The sequence below is a fragment of the Vidua chalybeata genome, chromosome 12 (assembly GCF_026979565.1).
Source record: "Vidua chalybeata isolate OUT-0048 chromosome 12, bVidCha1 merged haplotype, whole genome shotgun sequence".
In the NCBI taxonomy this organism is placed as follows: Eukaryota; Metazoa; Chordata; class Aves; order Passeriformes; family Viduidae; genus Vidua; species Vidua chalybeata.
In genome coordinates this window covers 19,839,353-19,862,734 of record NC_071541.1, presented here as the reverse complement: position 1 = coordinate 19,862,734, position 23,382 = coordinate 19,839,353, and the positions used below count along the sequence as shown (strand labels likewise).

Here is a 23,382-nt window from a genome sequence, read left to right as displayed (position 1 = left end):
ATTTTCCAACATAATTTTAATCTCCACTGAGGGGAAATTATAGAAACATGTTAACACAGACAGCAAATGTTTGGGGAAAGACCATATGGTGCTATGATGGGGGTTTAGTTCATAGAAATGTAATCTAGAATTTTATAAAAATTATATGAAAGAATAACAACATCTTTCAGTAATGTCAAACAGTATAGAAAAAATAAATCTCAACCTTAGTCATACTCTGATGGTCCTTCTAGTAAGAAATTTAAAAGTGCTCTTTAATCCCAGTGTAGCAACTCAAGCTTAGTGCAATAGGTCAGATCTGGCTTAAAGCAGGTATTTACAGCAGTTGTGCAATTCATACAATGGACAAACCCCATGATCTAAACATGAATACTAAATGAGGTAAGTATTAGAAATAGAATTAAACATTCCTTAAACAGTTTACACAACAACTCTACTACAAGGAAAATCCTGGTGCTCCCTCACAGGACAGCACCAACCTAAACACAACATAAAACTTGTAGTACAAATCAGTGAAAGTTATAAAAGCTCTTGCAAAATATACAGTTTAGTACATTTACAACCCACTGCTACAAATAGTACCTAATGCAAAATATACCAACTTGAACAAAGCCAAACTTCCCAGGTAGTGCAACTGAATTTGCTTTGAATACACTATTTTGTTCCAAATTCCTCCTAAAAGCTCCATATAAAGTTAGCACATTATCTTTATGTAGAAATGTCACTGCATTCCTCGATGAACAAGAAAAATGAAGGACTTGCTTACCAACTATGACTGCAACTAGAAGTACCATTGATCTCTGAGCCAGTGAAAAACAGCAGTAGCTGGGGAAAAATAATTTAAATCTACTCCTCACTGTTTAATACATGGCAAGCTGGCAATAATAAGACAGCCTATATTTCTGCATAGTTTTTTCTGCAGGGTTGCTGAGAACTGTAAGATCAGCTTTCACTGGACTGTAGTTTCTCTATCTGTGAGTTACAGTGCACAGGAACTACTGCCTGTCACATGCAGAGCTCATTTGGAACACCAGACTGGTAATGGTGAGCCCTTATGGCTCATTTGCATATGGAGCCAAAGGTGTTTCATATTCTATTTCACAAGGTGTTTATGAGCAACATTTAAGTCACTATCAACAACAGGAATAAACTATGAATTTACTAAACATTCCTTCTCACTGCTTTGGCTTCAAAGCCTAAACAAACTGCCCTGGCTTTTACAGTATTGCACTTCCCTTTAGTGTTAAACTGACAGCTGAAGTCTGCACAGAACTCGTTTTATAACAGTATTTCAATTTAAAAAGCAATAAATAAACTGCAGTATTTTAAAAACCCCACAAAACAGTAGCTTTAGTCCATATTCCTCCCACCTCAGACCATGCTGCACCATCTGAAACAGGTCTGGGATAGTCTTTGGATACCAACTGCATAGTTCTTCCAACATAAGACACCCCCCCACCCCATATCTATACTTCTTTAATCAGAGAAGCAAATTAAGCTTTCTACAGCAATATTAGAAACAAAGACAGTATCCTTCAGTGCATATTTCAATTAGTTTAAAAGGATGTGTTGCCTTAGCTCAAGATAAATTCATGAGACAGACAGAGTTACTCTGTATTGCCTCTGGGTTATGTGACCAACATTCAGTGACCTGTCACTGCAGTGACAAGTTGCTGAAGTCCCTGGCAGAGTCTCTGACCATGTGAGCCAGGCTGGGACTCCCAAGAGCACAGGCTGGGCGCTCCCTGCCCAGGAGCCCCAGGCTGTGCAGGTTGAGGATGGAGTCGGCGATGATCCGCGCCGTCCTCTTCTGGTACCCCCCGGATGTCACCATCAGCACGGGGACCCCGCGGCTCCTGGCAGCCCTGAACACCACCTCGTCCCTCTTCACAATGCCCTGCAAGGTCACCACAGGAAAAAACAAGTGATAGCAACATGATGCTTCAGTTCTAACCTGTGGTTTATGGATTTAGGGTATTGGATGCTTGCTAAGTGTTTAAGCCTTACAGCTTACAGTAGCAATTAAAAATTCATTTAGAAGTCCTTTTAGTTGCTTTGCATGCCTAATCATTAAAAGAAAACCCCAATCACAAAAACCCTCAGCAAATCAAACATCCTTGGCTTGTTTTAGAGGACACAGCAGATAAAAGTCTTTAGTACAAATTCCTACAATTCCAAATCAAAAGCCATGAACTCTAAACTGATTGCAAATTTGACACCTATTTCCCAAGTGAGGAATTAAGACTAGGAAAGACTCTCTGAATTCACAATGCTTTAATTTGTGCTCAACTTGCACAGCACCGTCTGTCAAAAGTTCAGTAACTTGATCAAAATTTCACAATCCTACAGAAAAGCCCAAAATTCAAATGTAGTTTTACACATTCACAATCACTGGCTGAATCTTAAGTCCCAGTTTCTGCAATAAGAGCCTGTGGTTAGTACAACAAGAATCTATAGCTGAAGGGTATATGTAAGCATGTAAGCAATGGCAAATCCATAAAATGTAAGCAATGGCAAACCCATAGAAAGAAAATAGATTCTAAGTAATTTCTAATACTAATAGAAGGGTATGGAATTGAAAAAATAACAAAGACTGCTGACCAAGAGGTGCTGGACTGTCATTGAATCCAGGCAAGAGCAGAGCGTGAGTCTTCTGGGTTGGAAATAAGCACATGAGAGTGAAAAATACTTCAGGAATGAGTGAGAACAGAATTAAACTCTACTTTTGTAGAAGCAGAATTCCAGATACATGCAACTCATTAGAACTCCTCAAAAAAAAAAAAAAAAAAAAAAAAAAAACAAACAAAAAAAAAAAAAAAAACAAAAAAAAAAAAACAAAAACAAAAAACCAAAAAACTTGCAACACAACTTGTTGGGGAAGATGAAACAGGAAAGCCTTATAAATATGATTGCCTGGCAAAAGATTTTGAGAACATGGAAACTATAAGCGAGATTGAAATGAAAGCAAGCTTTGAGATACCAAGCCTTGGTTACTCAACAACTGGAAAACAATGGCATGGCTGGCTGAAGGCAATCCCCTTTTGATGAAACAACACCCTCTTCTTGCAGACAGGTCCAAGGGTCAGTCAGAGCAGACCCTACTAGCTTGGCAGAAGGGGTCCAAAGAGTAGTTTTTAAGGTTTAAAATGTAACACAGTATGGTAATGTAATCATTCTTACAGGCTGTATGTAAATGCTATAGGATTTGTATCTTGTACTAGATTGGTTAGTGAAAATTAGAATACTCAGCACAGAAGAACGTTTATGGTATTGTAACAGGAACTTCCCTCCCTTGCTCTTTCAGCTCTCTTTTGGCCTGCCCCGAGCTGTGGCTGGCAGCTCCCAGCAGGGCCCTGCACCCAACCCCTTTGCAATGAACCCCAAGCCCTGGCTGCAGAGACCTCTCGTCTCCATCCGTCCTGACCGTCCCACCCACCTCTCCTACAGCAACCGACAACAGCTTACAAGGGACAGCTCCACACTTCAGTAACTGCAAAGCTGCTGAAGGGAAAAGGCATCACAATGCAATCAAATACAAAACCAAAAAATTCAATGAGAAGCAGCAGCAGAAGTGTTTCAAAATGAACATGCACTGCTCAGACTGGTTACAGGAAGAGTGGAAGAGCATCAGGAAATAACACCCTGCCATTAATTAGACCACAAACAGATGGTAAAGGGAAAGAATAAAACACAAATGTAGCAGAAAAAAAGTATCACATAAAACCATCCAAGAACATTGTTCACTGCATATAAAACCATCCAAGAACATTGTTCACTGCACAGTCTGACACAGCCCTGGGAAAGCACAAGGAATAACAAATGAACAGTAAGACAAAGGAAACTGAAGAATTCTATTAGAAACAGATCCTTAAAGGAAGCAACAGAATCACAGGATGAGCTGCAGGGCCCTGGGGACCCAGCAGTGGATGCAGCACTATTATCCCACACCAGAACTGGAAGCAACCCCTGCTCTCAGGAGCCTCACTGCTCCAGCAGCTCCAGGGGGAGCCTGCAGGAGCTGAGGGGAAAACATGGGCTTTTTCCCACATTTCTGTGGAAAACAAGAGCCTGGCACAGCTCCCACTTCCAAACAAAGGGAAGAGGGACTCAGCTGATGCACCACAGGCTTTTTTACAGCCTCATGAACCAGGAAACCATCACTCAGAGCACTCTTAGGAGCCCCATTCTGGGAACAACTAACACTGCAGCAGGAGCTTAAAATACAAATGACATCTTCAGGAGCAGAACTAAAGTCTGGACTGAGGACCTTTGAAGGGAGGGACTGTGTAGGCACGATGCCTTTCCAGCACTGGGATTTCAAGCCTGCACACCAGAGACAAGAACCTCTTCAGAGGTGTCTGCCCTCAGAGCAGACACTAAAGGCCTGAGCTCCCTCCAGCTGTGCAGAGAATGCCTTTCACCTCTTCTCGTGGCCAGGGAAGTTGCTTCACCTTTCTTCCCCCATCCTCACATTCTGTGTCTGCACAGAACCCAGCAAACTATAGCAACTCATTTTTCTTGGCAGTTAACACTGCTCCTTATCAAAGTGCAGAAATTTGGAGTTTTTTGGAGGCAAATCCAAGGTATCTCCCTATGACCAAGCTGCCACTTCACCTCCCTTGGTTGCCACTGCTCTCCAGAGAGCTCTGATTCACCAAACACCTCACACCTCAGGCCATTTCCTCTCCAAGGTCCCAACCAAGTCCAGGCCCCTTAGCTCTTTCTTCATGCAAGAGAACTGAAGAGAATTAAAACTGAACAGATCAAGTGGGGGCTCAAAGAGCGGAATCTGAGAGCTCACAGATCAAACAACCACTCTTCTGTACTGATCTGGTGGCCATTAAAGAGACCTAAATGTGAAACAGGAGAGAGATAGCACAGAGGAACTGTCAGAGAAGGAATCACAAAAACCCATGAAGGAAATAAGAGGACTGTAAATTTTTGCTTATTTTAAGAAAAGCAGAAAGGTGAAGACTTCTATGAAACTTTTCAGAATAAACCAAAATTTGAGTCTGGTAGCAAACTGGGGAAAGTAAATGGTATCTAAAGAAAAAGATCAAGAAAAGGAAAATAACTGTTCATTTGTTGAGAATACACAGCCAGGCTGCACAAAATTGTTATAACCATTATAACCATGAGGGTAGTTTAAAACAGCTGGGAGTGCTACAGAAGAAATTAAGTGTAAGATACACATGGGGGGCAGGTGACAAAAGAAATACATTGCAAAATGGGTCATGTGAGGGGGAAAAAAGAACCACAGAAAGAACAAACCAAGCAGGGAAAATAGAAGTCAGGTGAAGTGTGAAAATATATATATCTCTCTGGTTACACTGGTTACTCTCTGGGTGTTGGCAATCAGTGTATTTTAGAGAGAAGATGAATGATACTGAAACAGGCACCAGAAGAACAAAAATATTCAGAGTCAGGAGAGACAAGAAGGAAGAGATGTTGCCGCAAGCCCCCAGCCAAGTAATAATTAGCATTGACTCCATGACTGCAGAAGGCTGATCAATCACTTCATTATACTATACCATCACCCTTACAGCCAGCCTGATACACTCAGACCAGATTGGTCAATCAATCCAAACACCATCCCCAGTGACCAGTCAAGAAATCACCCTTTGGTAAACAAATCTCCATGACACATTCCACATGTGCACAACACCAGGTACAGCAAGTGAAGATAAGAATTGTTTCTCATTCCTTTCTCTGATCTTCTCACAGCCTTCCCCAGGAAAATGCCTGGGAAAGTTGTGTTTTCTCTCTGTGGAGAGAGCTGCTGCCACAAAAAGAAGGGAGAAAAGGCCAGGGAGATGTGTGTCTGTGCCAGGACAGCACTGTGCCCTCCCTGCAGCCCTGGGGAGGCTATGCTGCTGCAGCTCACCTACCTGGGGGGAAATGGCCAGGCCTCCCAGGGGATCCCCGTCCAGAATGTCAGTGCCAGCATTGTAAACAACGATGTCAGGCTTGAATTCATTCAGGGCTCCCTCCACGTGGGTGTGCACCTTCTGCAGGTACTCGGTGTCCTCTGTGCCCCACTCCAGTTCCACTTTGCGTTTTATGGCACCTGAGGGATGACAAAGTAAGCACTGCTCAAACAAAGCATTGCTCTGAAAGAAAATGCACAATTTAGGTAAGCAAGCAAAAAAAAATTACATTTCTGGAAGCTCTCTCAATACACTGCATTTTCACAGAAACATTAATTAAAGGAAACTATTCAACTGCTTGTTTTCTCAGCAAATGTAAAGCACAATGACCTTGAAAAAAATCCATTGAAGAGAAAATTAGATGCAGGACAAAAAAAATAATCTGAGATGCAAATGGAAAAGGTTATTGAAAAACAGCTGATCTGCAAGTCCAGTTACCAATCAGCAGAGAAATCATAAAGAAAATTATTAACTTAAAAGTAACCTAAATAAAGCATAAGGCAAAGAAAACACTGAACTGCTACTGCAGAGAAAACAGCTGGGGGAAAAGCAAGATAAATATTACTGAGGAATTATGAAGATGTTTTATTTTTATCACAACACTCAAAACTTCACAGTAAGGGATCATGAATTTATGTGAACTGTTTTATGAATATATAACAAGATTCAGCTTTGCCCCAAGCATTTTCAATTTAATGTTCTTACCCTGTAATCCTACCAGCAGAGCAAGTATCAATTCTTAATTTAAATCAAATTATTTCTAATGCTTCTAATAAAGCAATAGAAGTAGAAACTGAAGGCTGAGAAGGTAAAGGAAAGAAACCCAAGGTTATGCAGCTGAGATTTGGGTGCTTTTACGGAGGGATGTGTGACTCCACCTCTGAATTAAGCAAAGCCATGCCAGAGCTGTTCCAAGGCATGACTTCTTCCTCACACTAAATGATGTGGAGTCTCACATCTTAAATATGGATCCAGCCCCCACCAAGTGTGCAAGAATACCCTCAATACAGAATGACAATTCCTCTTGTGATTACTGCCTTTTGTTCTGCTTTTCATCTTTGTTCAGCATCAGTGAAGCTTTTCTTTTTCATCGTGTTATTTTATATTGCATTAACATTAGTTTCAAATGTTTTTGCTTCTTTATGGTTTCTCAGGTTTCTCAGTTTCTTTCCTACTTACCCTTTAGTGAACCAGTCCTATTCCTCAGCCCTCCTTTTTCCTCCCGTGTAATTCCACACTGCTTTGCCCAGAGACTCAATATGCTTATGGCTTAGCATTGGCAAGGCGAGCTGCTCCCTTTTCTCCCCTCCCTAATGAAGCCCATGGGGCAAAAAATGTGTTGAAGAGGTTCCTGCAATAAAACCTGGAAAAAATGGGCAGGAAGTCCAAGGAGACAGTGATCAACTGGAGTTTACCCTAAGGATCCAAAATCTCATGTTCAAGCCTCTGCCCCTCTGCAAGGAGATTCCCCCTGTGATCCCATCTCTTCCTGGTCACCTATTGGAAAGGGTTTAAGGGACTTAGCCACAAAAATCCTATTTAGACATTCTTATGCAAAGTGCAAGGAACTACATATTCACATGGCTCTGGCCCAACTCTGTGCACCTCATCCTTCATCTGCAGAAAGGGAATGCTGGAATTCAGTGTGGTACTGCAGCTCAGTGCTTCAGACTTGCTAACAAGGATTGACTCTGTTTTGGTCTTAATCCATCTGTTCAAATGCTGCCATGTGATATATGAATAAAAGGATGCTTTTCTTGGGGGAAATTCCCCCATATTTGCTTGCAATTTCTCTGCTTCCAGACATGGTGTGCTTTAAATGGTCATTTTTTAGCTTAAAACCTTGAAGTACTACAATTCTTAGTATTTTTATTAGTCAAAAGACAGCAGTGAAATGCACTGCACATAACTCTTGTCAAGAATCCAAATGAAGTAGGTTTTTCAGAACAACAGCATCACTGAAGGAATCCAACAGCAGAACCACTCCCCCAGCACCCCCTGCCTCAGTGAACAAATTAAGCGTGTAATAAATGACATTGTAACAGAATCAAAGACCAAATGAACTTGGGGCTTTTGCATTCCAATTTAACCATTATCAAAGTCACACTAATTAATTGTGGCAGGTCACAAGACAAAACAGACACATCACAGCAGGGATAAACAAATCACAACCAAACCAAATCAAGCACCAACTCTTAACGTGGGGATGACAGGGAAGGGGGAAATCCCCATCCCTGCAGGGATTTAACAGTGTGGATGTGGCACTTAGGGACACTGGTCACTGGTGGCAGTGCTGGAGAAATGGTTGGACTCAACCTCAGAGGGACTTCCCAACTTTAAGTTCTATGGTTCTGTTCCAGGACTTGCTCTGCTTCCTACCTTGTGACACATTCAGATGCAGATTGTTTCCTTCATGCTTATCAAACAAGTTCTACTGGCAAGGCAACACCTGAATATGTTATAACTTCACTCTCAAAAGAACATGAAAGCTTTTTACTCAGTATCAGCTAATCCTCTCATAAACGTCATGCAAGCCAAAGATGATAATAACTCTCTTCAAATCAAAGGATTATTCAACTTGCTGCTCCAAGCTCTGAAGTGGACTGCCAACAACATCCACTGACACCTCCCCACACCCTGCACTCCAAAATGTCATTCCTGAAGTGAGGGAAAACACTGCAGCATGAACACTATTATGATATATCACAGTGAGCAGTGAAAATGATGTGAAATTAAAAATCATTAAAAAAAGAAACCTAGGTAACAGTGTTGCAAGGAAGTTTAGTAGTAAATAAAGAAGTTAGGTAACAACACAGTAGGTCTGGTACATTTGGGAAGATGAATTTCAATAATACTCACGTTTAGCAAAACCATCACCAGGGTAAATATATCTATTGTATGCATCCATAATATAAACCCGAGGATCATCCATAAAGTCCCTCTCATGGCCATTTCCCTGAAGGAAATTTACAATTAGCCATTCCTAGCATGCCAAAACAAAATTAAATACATTGCAAATTCTAGAGTCATTAACACTACAGAAGTTCTAATATTCAGAACTCCTGTGTCATTTTCTTATTTATAGTCCTGGAGATTATTTTGAGGTGTGCAGTTTTGAGGGGCTTGACAGGATCAGTCTGAAGACTGCAGGTATTACCACAAATAAAATCCTTGTCTCTCTGAAGGTAATTTGCATGGATCTCATTACACATGTAAGAAAAATAAGCTAAAATCAGAAGCTAATTGTCCTCAAGAGCATCACAAAAACTGTGACCACCAAACAGATCTATCATCTTCCAACTGTGCAAGAAAAAGTCACTTTCAATTGCTGCAGGAATACTGAGTATTCTTATGTAAGAATTAATGAATAAATAAAGCAGATTACAGCTCTCCTGGTAACTCAAGCCTTAGTGAGGCAACTATTCCCTGGAAAAATTACAAACATTAACAACCCAACAGCTTAGCACCAGAAATTCCCCACAAAAAATTGTACTGAGTGTGAAGAGGGATGCTCGAGAGAAAACTCAGGTTTGGAATGGCTCCCCCTCCCCATTTCTGAACTTAAATACTATTCTATTGCCTCTCACTTATTTTCACTAATATAAACATCATTTTACCACAGCAATCACTAAGATAATTTTGTTCAAATCAGTGTATCATAAAGGACCACAGCCCCTCTCCCTTGAATTCCACTTGAGGTACAGAAACAGACATTTCCATAGATACATCTGCTGTAATTCCATTTTTATGATGACAAGTGGCAACTATTTATTTCTTCAGCATCTTTGGTCCACAAAGAAACGATTCATGCACACAAGCCTATGAATATGAAAGCCTCTGGGGGAACCATTTCCTTATGAGAGGTGCAACTCACCATTGCACTAAGAACTGGAACAGTCACAAGATGAGAGTATCTGCATCCTTAAACAGGATCTGCTGAGTTACTTCAGACACCTCTCATCCCCCAAAGAAAGGAAACAACAGGTGTTTTAATGTGCACACTGAGACTACCAGCACATCTGAAAACCAAAATACATTCCAAGAACTTTTCAAAACCAAACTACCCCCATATAGCACAAAACAAATCCACTGCCTGACAGAGAGGCTGAAGAGAACCATGAACACAAAACATCTTTCTACTGCATAATCTGTGTCCTGATATCATGGTGATTTTAGGACACATAAGAGAAATGAGACAAGATTAAAAGCTTGCAGCCATTAGGCTTCCTCAGTGCCTTAGAACTGTGTAAGAATGGTTTCTTTACACATAATAAATCACCTGAAATGCCTCAGGTTGGACATCACTTTGGTGCATTAACTGCCTTGCTAAAAATACCATTTCTGTCCTTTCAGGATTTATTTTGCAAATCCCACCAAAGCTGAGATTTGATCTCAGTACCACGGTAAATCACTCCACCAGGTGAAGAGGGATGGATCCTGTACTTCATTAGCCTGAAGCTAAGCTTAAAATTAAACCAATGAAGGTCAAATCCCTCCCCTGCAGAGGCTGCTGCTGCAGTGACCAAGCATTGGGAATCAGCTGGGATTGTGTCTGGAGAGATCCTTGTTTCTCACAGGAGTGCAGCGCAGCAAGGTTTTTACATGCAGCCACATGATGGAGCTGCAACTCAGGTTAATTTTATTAAACTGGCTTAAGAACCTTTTGGGCCATAAAATCATTGAAGAATCAACTCTTCACAGTTTTTCATCATCTCTGATTAACTTTCTATTCTGTGATTTCATATTTGTATTAAAAAGAGGTGTTTATAATACACTTTTATTCCAAGCAAAACATCTGCAGCACTGAATACAGGTACACTACTCACCTGATGGGCATCCAGATCAATAATTGTGGCTCTAGACACTCCTTGTACTCTCTCAAATAAGAACTGGATATATAAGCAAGGAGAAACATGGAAAAATTTATGAAGTTAGGTGACAGATTGAACTGGAGGCTCGAAGATTGCACAGTGCATGAGTGTTGGAATTTGAATGTAGGGCACATCTATTTGTTTCAGTCACCAAATAAACTGAGACATGATTCTCATACATTTAATATTACATCTCTTTATTTGACATAAAAAGATGATTTTTATTAAAATAAAACCCCTATATCTTTCCACCAGATAAAAGAAAGAGGCCAGGCCCAGCCAGGGATCACACAGCTGATGGTGACAGCATCCAACTGCAACAGCCTAAAATTCAGTGTTTAGGAAAAGCTGCCGTAAGGACTGCATGCCTTAGAGCCACTTTTAGTGACAGAATTAATTTCTTATTCTATCTGGGAAGAAAAGAATGGCTTTTACTTCTTTGAGTCTTAACTTTGCTGCTAAGTTACCATCTTTAATATAGACATAGTAAAACCCAAAGAGTTTGTACGAACTGTCACCCACTATAATTTCTCAATCTGTATTTAATGGTAGGTGAAAAAAGAGCACTGTGGATTACTTTTCTGCAAATTACCATGTACAGAAATTAGGATGTTATGTCACATGGTGTGCTGCAATCATTAGAGCTCTTTAGTGTTTGATTATTACTGATACTTTATAAATACTCTAGTATACAAATATACCATAGCCCATATGATAAAAATAAGCCCTAATTGCAGAAGGCTCTTACTCCAGCCATTCAACAGCTAAGTACTAAATGTATTCATTCCCATTTGGTGACTGTTTTGGAGTCACTCACATTTTCATTCATGAATCTGAACCAGTCTGAGCCCTGTACGCTGCAGTTTGATTCAGAGAGGGGATTTTTATCTCTGCATTTGTCATGAATGTCACCACTGAAATCAATGTGGAATGTCCAGGTTCACCTGCAAGACCACGAGAATTATCTCTGAGGATATCAGAAATCCATCTGGTTTGATTTGGAGTGTTTTTTGCAAGGTAAGATTATCAATGCAATTACACTGATGGCTATTTACCTTGATAATTCTGACCTCTGCAACTCATCAATCCCACTTTACAACTCTCCAAATCCCCACTCCTGTCCATCTGGAAATGGCTTCATTTTTCTCCTATTAGGACGTAAATTAGTGGATTTCTCCTCCATTTGCACAAACAGCAGAAAACAGTGGTTTACGAGCAGTTCTTACCTTGATGGCCAGTGTGATGTCAGCATATGCACAAAATCCTCCCCCTTTGTCACTGGAGCAGTGATGGAAACCACCCCCTGAACAGGAAAATATTGAAGGGGTGAAAAGCTACATACTAAACAAAACCCAGATACTAAAAACATTGATGGGCTTTGCAAAGAGATGTAAATGAAAATCAGATGCTTTTAACATATTATTTAAGGTACCACTGAATTTGTACTCACCCACATTGATGGCCCAGCCTCTATCCACAGCAAGCTTTCCTGCCTTAAAAAAAATTACAGTTGGAATTCCATAAATGAATGAGGCAACACTTAATTTCTGCTCCCACCCCAAATCACTCCTGGCATTCTGACATGCCCGTGCAATTTTCAGATCTTTTGCCACTGAACCAGATCCCTGAGTTCAATCCCTAACTAAACTACCCTCAGCATAAGGAGCTGAAAGAGTATTTGCTATTCATCTGTATTTCCTTCTCTGGCAGCTGGAAAAGGGAAAGAGCAGTGCTGGGAAGTGTAAAAAATAATGAAGAAGCTCCTGATGTCCTTCCTGTTCATGAACTAATAGAGGAATGTAAGCTCAAAATCCTGGAACACAGACATAAAAAAGCATCGTTCCAGCTGGGGATGGGACTAGACAAGTGCTCCATTGTGAAGTGTCCTGGTATTTCTTCTAACTTTTATATGACAGAACATGCAAGGTATAGATTATTATTGATCTTTTCCCCTCCAGTACAGGAAAACCATGCCTGTATCTCTCCTTTGAACTCAACTGACATTCAGGGAACAAAAAGTATTGACAGAAAAGAGACACACAAGGCTTTTAACTGAAAATCCTGATGATTTTGGCCAGGAAGAGTCAAACAAGCATTTAAGTGCAGCATTCCTTAACTGGTCTGTTAAAGTAATATTACTTTAACATATATAATATATTACTCGTTACAAGTGAAAAAAAAAAAGGGGGGAGATAAAACATTTAAAAATTTATTAATTTTTGTCCGTAGTCATGGAAAGAAAAAATTACACATCATATCCAAAAAGAAGTTTGCACAGTTATGAAATCTTTATAACCAATATTTACATTTGAGCAGTTTTAATTCAGTACTAGGACAACTATTGGCATGGTAAACATGATCCTGCTATGACCATGCCAACTTATACAAATTAGATCTTGGGGAAAGATTGCAGTTTCTGAACTATAAAACCCATTAAGTCCCAGGGAGAACACATTATCTGTGATTTATCACACTTCCTAGGGACTCCTCACCAAAACTCAATCTTCCCATATTGCTAAAATATCATTAAAAACTAGAGAAACTCAACAGGAATTTTTGTAATAAACAGGCCCATCAAGAACACCAGAAAATTACACCTCTGACTTGTACTGTATAAATTTTATTGTCTGATGAATCAAAATTGCTTTTAAAGTACATTCCTGTTTCCTCATAATGAAAAAAAAAAAGGTAAAAATAACAGCACATAAGCTCAAGATGAATTCCAAAGTGCAAGATGAATCCCAGGAGTGGCATCTGTGTTTCAGGAGCCGTAAGAAAAACCAGACCATTGGTAGGTGCCTCCTCTACCTCAGCACATTCCTAACTGGGAGTTAAAGGTAACACAAGCACAGCGAAAAATATCACCAACGTTGAGAAAAGTATTGCCTAGCTGGAACCAAGCTGAAAGAGGCTTCACACACACTGAGCTCCTGTCAAGAATATCCAAGGCAGAGCATCAAGAAGCTCAAAACTCTTCCCAAGTTCCTCTCTCAGACCATTGCCTTCATTCCTGTGACAATCTTTCAGTGACAGCATGGCTGTAATGAGAGGAAACTCTACAGGTCCCTGCTCAGCAGGACCTGCTCTGAGTGACAACCAAATACTTTTAAGCACCTTGAACTACATGAAATTCTTTCTCCCTCCTCCTCCCCATCTCTGCTTTTGCCAGTTCATGCCTACTGAAGGAGGCAGCACTTTTGTTACCTGGCCTATCACCACAATCCAATACACATAAAGACTTATCCAGAACCCAGCAGGTTCTTTCAGAATTCAAATCCTTGAACAGTCCTTAAAAAAAGTTGGTTTAATTTTTGTATTTCCCAGCCTAACTCACCTTTGACATCGAGGATCTGCAATAAACCCTGTTCCTGTATCTGGCATGGCAGCACTGTCCAAGGTTGACAATCTCAGTTATATAAACACCACAACAGATTTACAGTGTTTGAGGAGCAAATTTATACATGATAAGAGTGGATCAAGAGCACCTTACCATTATTGTTCCTCCTGTCTGGGTTCGTAGAGGTTTCAGAACTTTTCTCTGAACAATGAAATTGGGAAGAAAGGCAACTGGTGGAATTTCTGTGATTGTAGCCACAACAAATGACCACTGCAAAGGGGAAAAAGAGAATTCCAATTAATTTATTGTGGTTTGATGATGACACTTAGCTCTCTCATTAGTTGTTATTTACTGAAAAGGTGCTCACAGGTCCTTAGGAAGAGTTTTAGTATTTTTAAATGGAAGTGACCACACCAGCTCTTATTAGTGACCTCTAAACAGGTTCATCCTCAAGTTTTTAACTATGAGAATAATCACTTTCCAGATTTTAGTATCAAACTGTATTAAATCAGCAATTTTTTAGGAAGGTAGTATTTCAGAAAATATAATATCCCTCAGATTAGGAGGAAGAATTATAAAATGCCCTTCAGCTACACTTGGTATATTGTTCAAACCTAAAATATCCATTCCTGTGTGGAATCAAAAGGATGTATCAAGGAGAAAGCAAACACAAACAAACAGACAATTGAACTAAGAAGTTCAAACACTTAAGTGAACACACAGTACAAACTTTAGCATAGAGAATTGATTAAAATTCATTTAGCATATTAAACACTTCTGAAAAATGTTTCAAGGAAACATTTTGTTCAAAAGTCTTCCAAGGTTAGAACACAAAATATTTGCAATATGCAAACGCTTTTTTTTGCAAACACATTGATTACTTCAAAGAACTTCCACTAACACTGCTACCAGTGATAACACTGCTGAATATATTTCAAAGCCTCAGTCACAAGCAAGAATATACCTGTCCAACCAGTACTGAAACACTGAGGGACTGAGGAATATGACTTGCCACAATGTACAAAGAGTCTGAACAGATCCTATTTTCTGTAACGTTAGGTACTGTAATGAGACTGAGAGCATTGGCTGCCCCATTCCTCAGCTGTTCACAGCTGGCAGCATGTACAGGTGGGCAATTTGAACCAAAGGCAATCACATCCCCATCTCAGGGTCCTCTGATGCTCAAAATAACTTTCCAGTTAGCAATGCTTCAATTACCAGGCACTACTGGGTGGGTGAAGGGGTGGCATTGTTCATGAAGTGCCTAAGACCTAACTATATTCTCCCAACAGTTAATTTCAAAATCTCTCTTTTATATTTGCAAGACTTTATTCTGTTACCATCTTATCAGCTGTCCATCACAAGGTGCTTTAATTATTTTTTAGTACAGTCAATCTTGATAAAGCCCCTTTGCAAGACATTTTAGCTTTTGAACAAACACATTATTAAAAACTATATTCAATCCTGTTGTTCTAAAATGGAAATGAAAAGGTCACATTTGGATAAAAAATGAATTTGACCTCAAATGTGAACAATAATCACACAAAGTTTTAACAAAGTTTAAAATAAGATTAATGTCAACAGGGAGAAGTGGTAGCAATCATGACTCAAATCACCAATTATGCAGCTGCAGGTTTTTAAGTGAAGGTGAGAAGTCCAGGTGTGGTGGGAATTTTGGCTCCCAGGCTCACTGGTCACAGCTGGGGCCATTCCTATTGCCACCCCCTGTCCACACCTGGGCCTGAACTGGGATTAGTAATTCCCAACAGATGGGGAAGTCACCAACTGGGAGCGAAGTCTGGGGCTTCAAGAAGGCAGCTACAGGTGAAGGGAAATGCTTCTCCACTTAGTAACTGAAAATCTGTGGATTGTTTTATGCTTTTTTTCTTCAGTGTGCTGGTTTTGTTTTCCAGCATTCCCCATAACAGATTCCCAGACCAGCTTTATCCTCAGCATTTGCATTTCAGTGTTTGCTCACATTTGTTACCATAGAACTTCTCATAAATAAAAAGGGAAAAGCACAGTCAGAAACTGGCTCTAACCTCATTGCCTACCTCCTTCCCAAAGGTCAGAATGCTGACACACAAGAAATGCATTATTTTACATAACACTAGAAAAAGACAGCAAGTGGAAAAACACTGCAAGCAAACTACCCACAGTCCAGTCATTACCTTGGAGATCTAAATTCTTCAGAGGAATAACTGAGGGGGAATCACCTCAATTCAAAAGGCCAGACTTTGTTGTGAGGACTGAGCAGGGAAACAGGGAGACCCTTCCTGCCAATACAGACCTAATTTCTAGCAACAGAAGTAGCTTGTGCCCACCTTTTTGTTTCTCTTCTGCCAAGGCTCAGCTGGCCTTTCAGCTGCTGCTAAGACACCAATCACCACCTACTCTTGCAAGTGTAGGCAATTTCCTACCAAATTCATGTTCAGATTTTAAATGAACACTCAAGTGATCCATTATCTTAGGAGACCTGGGCATTCTGAAAAAGGCAAGCAACTTTGTAGTCTTTCCAGCTGATCTAATACAAAACTATACCATTTATACCTATTTGTCTGGATTTAAAAGAAAAATAGCACAGTAGACTTTGGGTAAGGCAATAAAGAGCTTTCACAGGGCTTTTTCATGTCCAGGACATTATTTTGCTTTTGCAACTAAGCACTTTTATCTTTGCTGCTTGGCAGGAATCTGCTGGGGTGACCAACACAACATCTTCCAGTTCCTACACTTGCAGGGAATACTCTCTCAAGAAAAGGGGGAGAGGAGACACCCAGTTAATCCCATCTGGATAGACACAACAGCGCTGGTCTTCACCACAAGACACAAGTTATACAAGTGAAGCCATCCCACAGGTACTAAAAATATTATTATGGCATTCCAATCTGAGCTATGCACATTAAACCCCGCTTCAAAGAAGTGATTCAGTAAGAAGAGGTGGGTGTTCTATGGAATTAAAAGTTCAATATCAAGAATAGCTGCAATAATATCAAATCTAATGATGCACGAAATTGCATGTAACTTCATAGCACAGAATGAAGAAGCATAAGAGAACTCAGAAAAGCAGTTAAGAGTGAAAAAGTTCACAGAAATAACAGATCATTTATACAGAAAAATAAAGCATTCCAGAAATAGCAATCCAAGGACTCTTCCACTGTGGAAGGGCATGGGTGACTCCAAATAACTTCTTTTGAATTATGAAATGGAACATTCTTTTTTCTTACAAATTCATTCTCTGCCCTCCAAGCAGAGTTGCCAAGTAAAAGTAATGTCACCTGCACTCATCTACTACCCAATTCCACCCACAGATGACTGGATAGATTCAGAACCAGAAATCTCACATGTTTATGCTTTACAGCTACACCAAAGTTAAACAAACAGATGTTTCCTTTAGAAATATACAAGGAATGTTCTTCATCCCCCCTGCAGTGCTGTGTGAGCTGGCTCTGGAAACCTTCACGACAGATAATGTGCTTGGTTATGCCCTTACACTGATCTTTCAAATCTCTCCATATTCCACTGATCCAGCCAGTCTGACTATGAAGCCAGTACTTCCCCTCAACAGACTGACCACAGAACCCCTACACACATGCTCTGTCAAGATTACATAACCCCATACAGCAATCTCTGCATTGGAAAACATCCAACAAAGTACCCCCATGTTAGTGGTTTCTATTGTATTTTCAATTGCAGAACTGTATTTTATCAGAGTACAACAAAACTTACACTGCTCAACACTAAAATCCTAGCACTAACAAGAATATCACTGACATCTCAGACATTCTAATTTTGCCTATGTTTAATTTCCCTGAAATATCCTTTCAGGTCACCTATTTAATATGGTTGACCCTCTTTCCCCTCTTTTACCCCTCTGTAGTGTGACATGCCCAATATTTCTGTGGTTTTCTTTCAATAGTCTCAATAACAGTGTAGTCAATGTGATCAACAGATACCATTCTGTATCTGTAAGGCTGATTTAAAACAACTGTACAAGACATCCACTGCCTTTGACACTCACTCTGGACAGTTTGCAGGAAAAACATATGAACAGGTACAGCACCTTTAATTTATTAAGGTAGCGCCTGGTGTGAACAACCAAGAGATCTTCATCAGTCGCCTCCCGTGCCTGCACAATCAAGTCATCTGCAATTAGTTTTTCTTCTGCAACAGGAGAGAAATAAAAATTGGTGTTGTACAGCACTGCTTAGCTCCCCATGTCCCCCCCTCCAAACACTGCTCTGACCTCGGTGTGGTAACTTCCTCTCTCATGTTTATTGCTGGAATGACTTTAGTTTGCTCAGAGTTTGCAAGTTTTCCAAATACACCCCCTGTGTCACAGGCAAGCTGTTCAGGTAGTGTGTATTTGAGAAATACTGTGTACAGAAGTTTTCAGAGTGTGCTAAGATCATGGGAAGTTCTTCTCTGAACTGAAAGGACAGACAGGCAATGACAGAGGATGAACATACACTGGAATTACACAACTCCTCACAGTTTAGGGCTTGGTGTACTGGTGAAATCTTGGTGCTTGTACCATCAAATAGCCACCTTTATTTTATTTATTTTTTTATTTATTATTTATTTATTTATTTTTATTTATTTATTTTATTTTATTTTATTTTGCTTTAAGAAATCCCACAGTTTATACTAGGATTTAATCCACTAAATCATAGAAGAATAAAGTAATAAATCTAAATTCCAAACAAAGTAATGGCTTGGATGTTCACAGAAGCAAGTAAGCTTAATTAGGATATTTCTATTACCTCCTACCTCAGTCTAATGTCAAGAAAAAACAAAGAGCAGCTATTAATTCTTTTCCTTAGAAACTGAAAGATTATTTTAAAACTTAGTTTTATAAGAGCAAGTTCCTCCAAGAATTCAGAATGAGCGCATGTGATCACTACAAACAACAATTACAAGGAATCTTCCCAGGCAAATTTTGATCTTTAATTGCTGCACAGCTGTAGCCTCCTAAGCCTGTACCTCTTCTTTAATTTTATACTTGGAGGAGAAAGAAAACAACTCTGAAAAGTGAGAGATTTTGCTCTGAATTGCTATACAAGAACAGCACCTGCAACAACATTTGTTTTGGCAAGCTTCTGTTTCTCCTGACTGAGGATTGAGGAACAATTCATTCATGCACTGGTGTCAAACAGAGCCAAACTGCTGCCAGCTTCCTTCTCCAGGAGGAAGGGGCTCTGGAAAGATGCTCACTGCTGATCTGCTCAGCGATAAGGCACAGGGGAGGGTCAGCTGTTGCCAGGAATTGCTACACAGCCACACCAAACCAAGTGCTCTGGGGCATCCTGGGGCTTCTTCCTCCTTTCAAAGGACAGTAAAACAATTGGGAAAACTAATTTTCTGTGAAAGCCTGAGACACTTGAGAATAGACATGTCACAGAAAAAGAGCTGGAGGAAAAGGCTTTACACAGACGAAACAGAAAGGCAAAAGTTCTGCTTAATTAAGAAAACTGGAGTGGAACGCAACACTAAATTATTTAAGGTTGGTAGAGGAAAAAGCCAAAACTTGGCTACTAAGTTATTAGAGTGTTAAAATTATTTGACCTCAGTTAGAAGAATACAAGTCAGCTTGCAGTGGGAAGGGCAATCCTGAACTGCAAAGGATCATCAGCTGAACGAGTCATTAGGACCACATAAAAAGAGGCCTGGCTTTGGGACAACCAACAGCCTTTGTCCTGGAAAGAGAAAAAGCCTTTTTTTTTTTTTTTTACCCTTGATGAGCAAGTTCTTGCTTTAATTGAAGAGATGCCAAGATTTCACAGGCCCTGATCCTGCCCCTGGTTCTTACATTTCCATCTCCTTAATGTATTTCCTACAAATGGTTTAAACAGCAATAATTAGAAGCATCATAAAAAGCTCTGCCTATACCAGAAGGGCCTCAAAGCTCTTACCAAACATTATCAGAGCAATAGGATGAGGCTGCTAAAGAAAGGACTGAAGTGCTACAGCTGCACTTCTCCCTCAGCCTGAGGAGCTCTGTGTGCAGTCCAACTTGAGTAAGTAAGTTACACCTGCAGCAAACCATCATTAACACCTGGTGTTTCACCAGCCACAGGAATGCCCCAGCTTCTGCTACACCAGGTATAAAGGCAGGGAAGCACAAGTCTATAGGAAGCCACATACTGCAATTCAGGTCTGGTAAGCCCAACACAAGTCTGTACTAACCATGTAACTTTCTTTAGATTTTGTGCAAATATTGGTTTAAGAGGCTTCTGTTATGTTTTTACCTTTCAAGAAATTGATGACTTTCCCCCATTTCCCTGCATCAAAGGGGTGCAGCTTCTCAAGTCCCATGAAGGTGATGTTGTAGTCTGGGGAATACACAATGGGCCAGCATCCCAACGGGGGGTCCTCGTACAGCTCCGTCCTGTGAGGCCTTAGCAAGCAAACACAAACCAGTCACCACTTCAAACCCATTTACCAGTTTGACACTGAAGGCTCAAGTTACAAATTAGCCCTAATATCGATTTTGTAATTCTTAAAGATGGTATTTCCAACAGAAAAATGGCAACGTTTGGTTCTCCTTGTCTTTCCAGGTGTGTCAATCAGCACCTCTACCTTCAAAGGTGCACCCAGTTTGTAGACAACATAACCTTCATTACCTGCATGACTAGACTCCTATTTTAAATTCTGTACCAAAACACAAACCACAATGCTTCTAACAACAGAAGCTTGGAAAGATTTCTATGCTCCTTTCCTAGAAAGCAACAAACCATTTTGTGACTGCCTGAGCAAACCAGTAAGCCTTAGGTTTTTATTTGCAGAGCACAGAACCGAAGGACATACTCTTAACTCCAGATGTCACACCTGTAACCCTTAACCAATACTTTCCTTAGCCTCCCCCTCCAAATCATTTTATTTTCCCAATACCAGGAAACACAGCAGAGCCAGCTCACAGGCCTCCTTCACAAGCCATTCACAAACCCAGGAATGTTTATTAAATGCTCTGTGTTTACAAACACAAACACCAATTGTCTGTGGACACCTGTGTGCACACGTGAGTCAGCAGGACAAACCAAGGCTCAGATGGGATTCTGTGTTCACACTTAGCCTATTCCACCACCTGCTGGTTGCCTTCTGTGCCCCAAACTCCACGTCACTGGAGAGACGAGATGCCGAGACCTCTCCTGCTCCCCGAAATTTAAAGTATGGAAAAGGCTATGCAACATACTGTGCAAGACACAAGGGTCTTTTATCAGGTGAACAATACAAACAGAAACACCCTTATTTCCAGCCCGAACATGTTCAAAAATGCCCTTTCATAACCCTGTTAGAAGCAACCCAAAGGAAACACGAGGACAATGGAGGTTTCTCACCAGAACCCGCAGCCCAGTGCCTACACACCACCCACACTGCGAGCCAGGGCCCCCCAGACCCTTCCCTCGGCCCTCCCCGCGATACAAGGCGGGCCCTGGGGAAGGTGCCGCGACACCCCTGGCTGTGACAGCGGGACCTGGAGCCTCGGCTGAAAAACAGGGGCATTTCTCCGGAGCCCGGGGTGCCCGCGGCGGGACACCGCCTTCCCAGCGGGACACCCCGTTCCCAGCGGGACTCCTCCCGCCGGGGCGGGGCCGCGCCCGCGGGGGCTTCGGGCGCTGCCGCAGCCCCAGCCCGGCCCTGCGGCCCCGAGGCCGGGCAATGCAGGCCGGGCCCTCCCGCCGCTGTCCCCAGAGCCGCCGCTGTCCCCGGTGCCGCTGCCCGGGTCCCGCTGCCGTCCCCCTGCCCATACTCACATCCCCGCCTCCGCCGGGCCACGCAGGGAAGGGGCGGCCCCGGCGCGGCCTCGGCTCCGGCTCCGCCCGCGCGGGGCGGGCGCACGGCAACACGGGCGGGGCCGGCTGCGGAGCGCGGGCCTGGCCGCGCTGAAGGGGGCGAGCGCCGGCTCGTAGGGGGATCGGCGGGCTGTGCGCCATGGGCCGCGCAAGGCAGCCTCGGACGGCGCTTGTAAAGGGAGCTGGGAGGTTGCAGGACAAGCCGCTGGGCTAATGTTGGGAGGGCTAGAGAAACGCAACGTCAAGGGCCTCATGGCCTTCTGCACTAACGGTATCTTTGGGTAGGAAAAGACCATCCTCGCTGTGAAATAAAAGTAACAGTTCACACCATTTGGTCCTACTAGTCTACAGCAAAATGGGGAAAGCAAAGGTGAAATAGTGATCCTACCTAACAGCAGCGGAACTGTTGGTGATCTTGACAGGTCAGGGGCAACATCACTGAATTCAGGCACACAAGAGTGTCGAGTCAAAACCCCATTTCTAAGCATAGTTAACTAATCCTGCTTGAATATATACAAGTGTTTCTTACACAGTTGTACAGCTAAATGAATAATATGAAAAACAGTCCATCAATAGGAGCAGTATCTATGAATCCCAGGATAAATGCCCAGAAGCACTCTTTTCACTGGAGGAGTAATATCTCTTTATGAGAATCCTTGATAAATGCCTTTTTTCTTAAAATATGCTGGCTTTGGCTTGGCATTCAGTTTTGATGGATGCCTGGGTTTCACCTTGGTATTTATTTAGCAGCAGGAAACTGTTACACCATGAAAACATTCTATTGCTTAGACATTATCTTTTAATTAACGTTTATTTTGTTCTACTCCTTTGTGTGCTCACCTCAGTATTCCTCCAGCATATTTACCTTTTCTTCCTTGTTCCTGACTACTTGGGACTTAATTAGAGTTTGAGTATTTGGTTAACAAGCTACAAACATAGCTCGTTCATGTTTTAAGCCCTTCAGGGGGCTTAATTTCTACTATGTTCTTATTTCGTTCTTATTTACGCTTTTGCTTAAATTAAAAATCCACTGACAGACTAGTTTCCAGGTTTCTTGGATGTCTTAAATTGTTTTGGAGCACTTCCAGGGATGGGGACTCCACCACTGCTCTGGGCAGCCCAGTGCTTGATGATTTTTTCCATGAGGAAATTCTTCCTAATATCCATCCTGGACTTTCCCCTGCACAGCCTGAGGCCGTTCCCTCTCCTCCTGTCCCTGTTCCCTGGAGCACAGCCCGACCCCCCCGGCTGTCCCCTCCTGTCAGGAGCTGTGCAGAGCCACAAGGTCCCTCCTGAGCCTCCTTTTCTTCAGGCTGAGCCCCTTCCCAGCTCCCTCAGCCGCTCCTGGTGCCTCAAAACCCATCCACAGCTCTGTTCCCTTCTCTGGACACACTCCAGCCCCTTGAGGTCTTTCTTGTCCTGAGGGTTCACTGCAAGAAGCTGTGAAGTTCTGTGAT

The 23,382-nt window shown here is 41.6% G+C and overlaps 1 protein-coding gene across 3 annotated transcripts; it reads right to left on the bottom strand.

Moving 5' to 3' along the window:
* On the bottom strand, positions 1 to 21,966 carry HDAC11 (histone deacetylase 11). Of its 3 annotated transcripts, none has more exons than XM_053954157.1 (11): positions 21,887 to 21,966; positions 20,381 to 20,529; positions 18,196 to 18,296; positions 14,289 to 14,405; positions 14,133 to 14,186; positions 12,249 to 12,291; positions 12,025 to 12,101; positions 10,754 to 10,816; positions 8,787 to 8,883; positions 5,889 to 6,067; positions 1 to 1,897 (listed from the first exon to the last, which is right to left on the bottom strand). In XM_053954157.1, coding segments are annotated over exons 1-11 (1,125 nt in total). In that variant the 5' UTR covers positions 21,889 to 21,966; the 3' UTR covers positions 1 to 1,654. The 3 variants fall into 3 exon arrangements, with proteins under 3 accessions (XP_053810132.1, XP_053810131.1, XP_053810133.1); XM_053954156.1 differs by lacking the exon at positions 21,887 to 21,966 and adding an exon at positions 21,607 to 21,734; XM_053954158.1 differs by lacking the exons at positions 14,133 to 14,186; positions 21,887 to 21,966 and adding an exon at positions 21,607 to 21,733.
* Positions 21,967 to 23,382: the final 1,416 nt, after the last annotated feature.

Excerpts from the sequence above, each read along its gene's own strand:
- HDAC11 (XM_053954156.1), bottom strand. The coding sequence starts at position 21,635 with ATGCCCCTGTTTTTCAGCCGAGGCTCCAG. Across the intron at positions 14,187-14,288 it reads AGACAGGAGGAACAATAATG|TGCTGCCATGCCAGATACAG; the intron begins GTAAGGTGCTCT and ends AACCTTGGACAG. Across the intron at positions 1,898-5,888 it reads GCCTGGCCATTTCCCCCCAG|GGCATTGTGAAGAGGGACGA; the intron begins GTAGGTGAGCTG and ends GTGACCTTGCAG.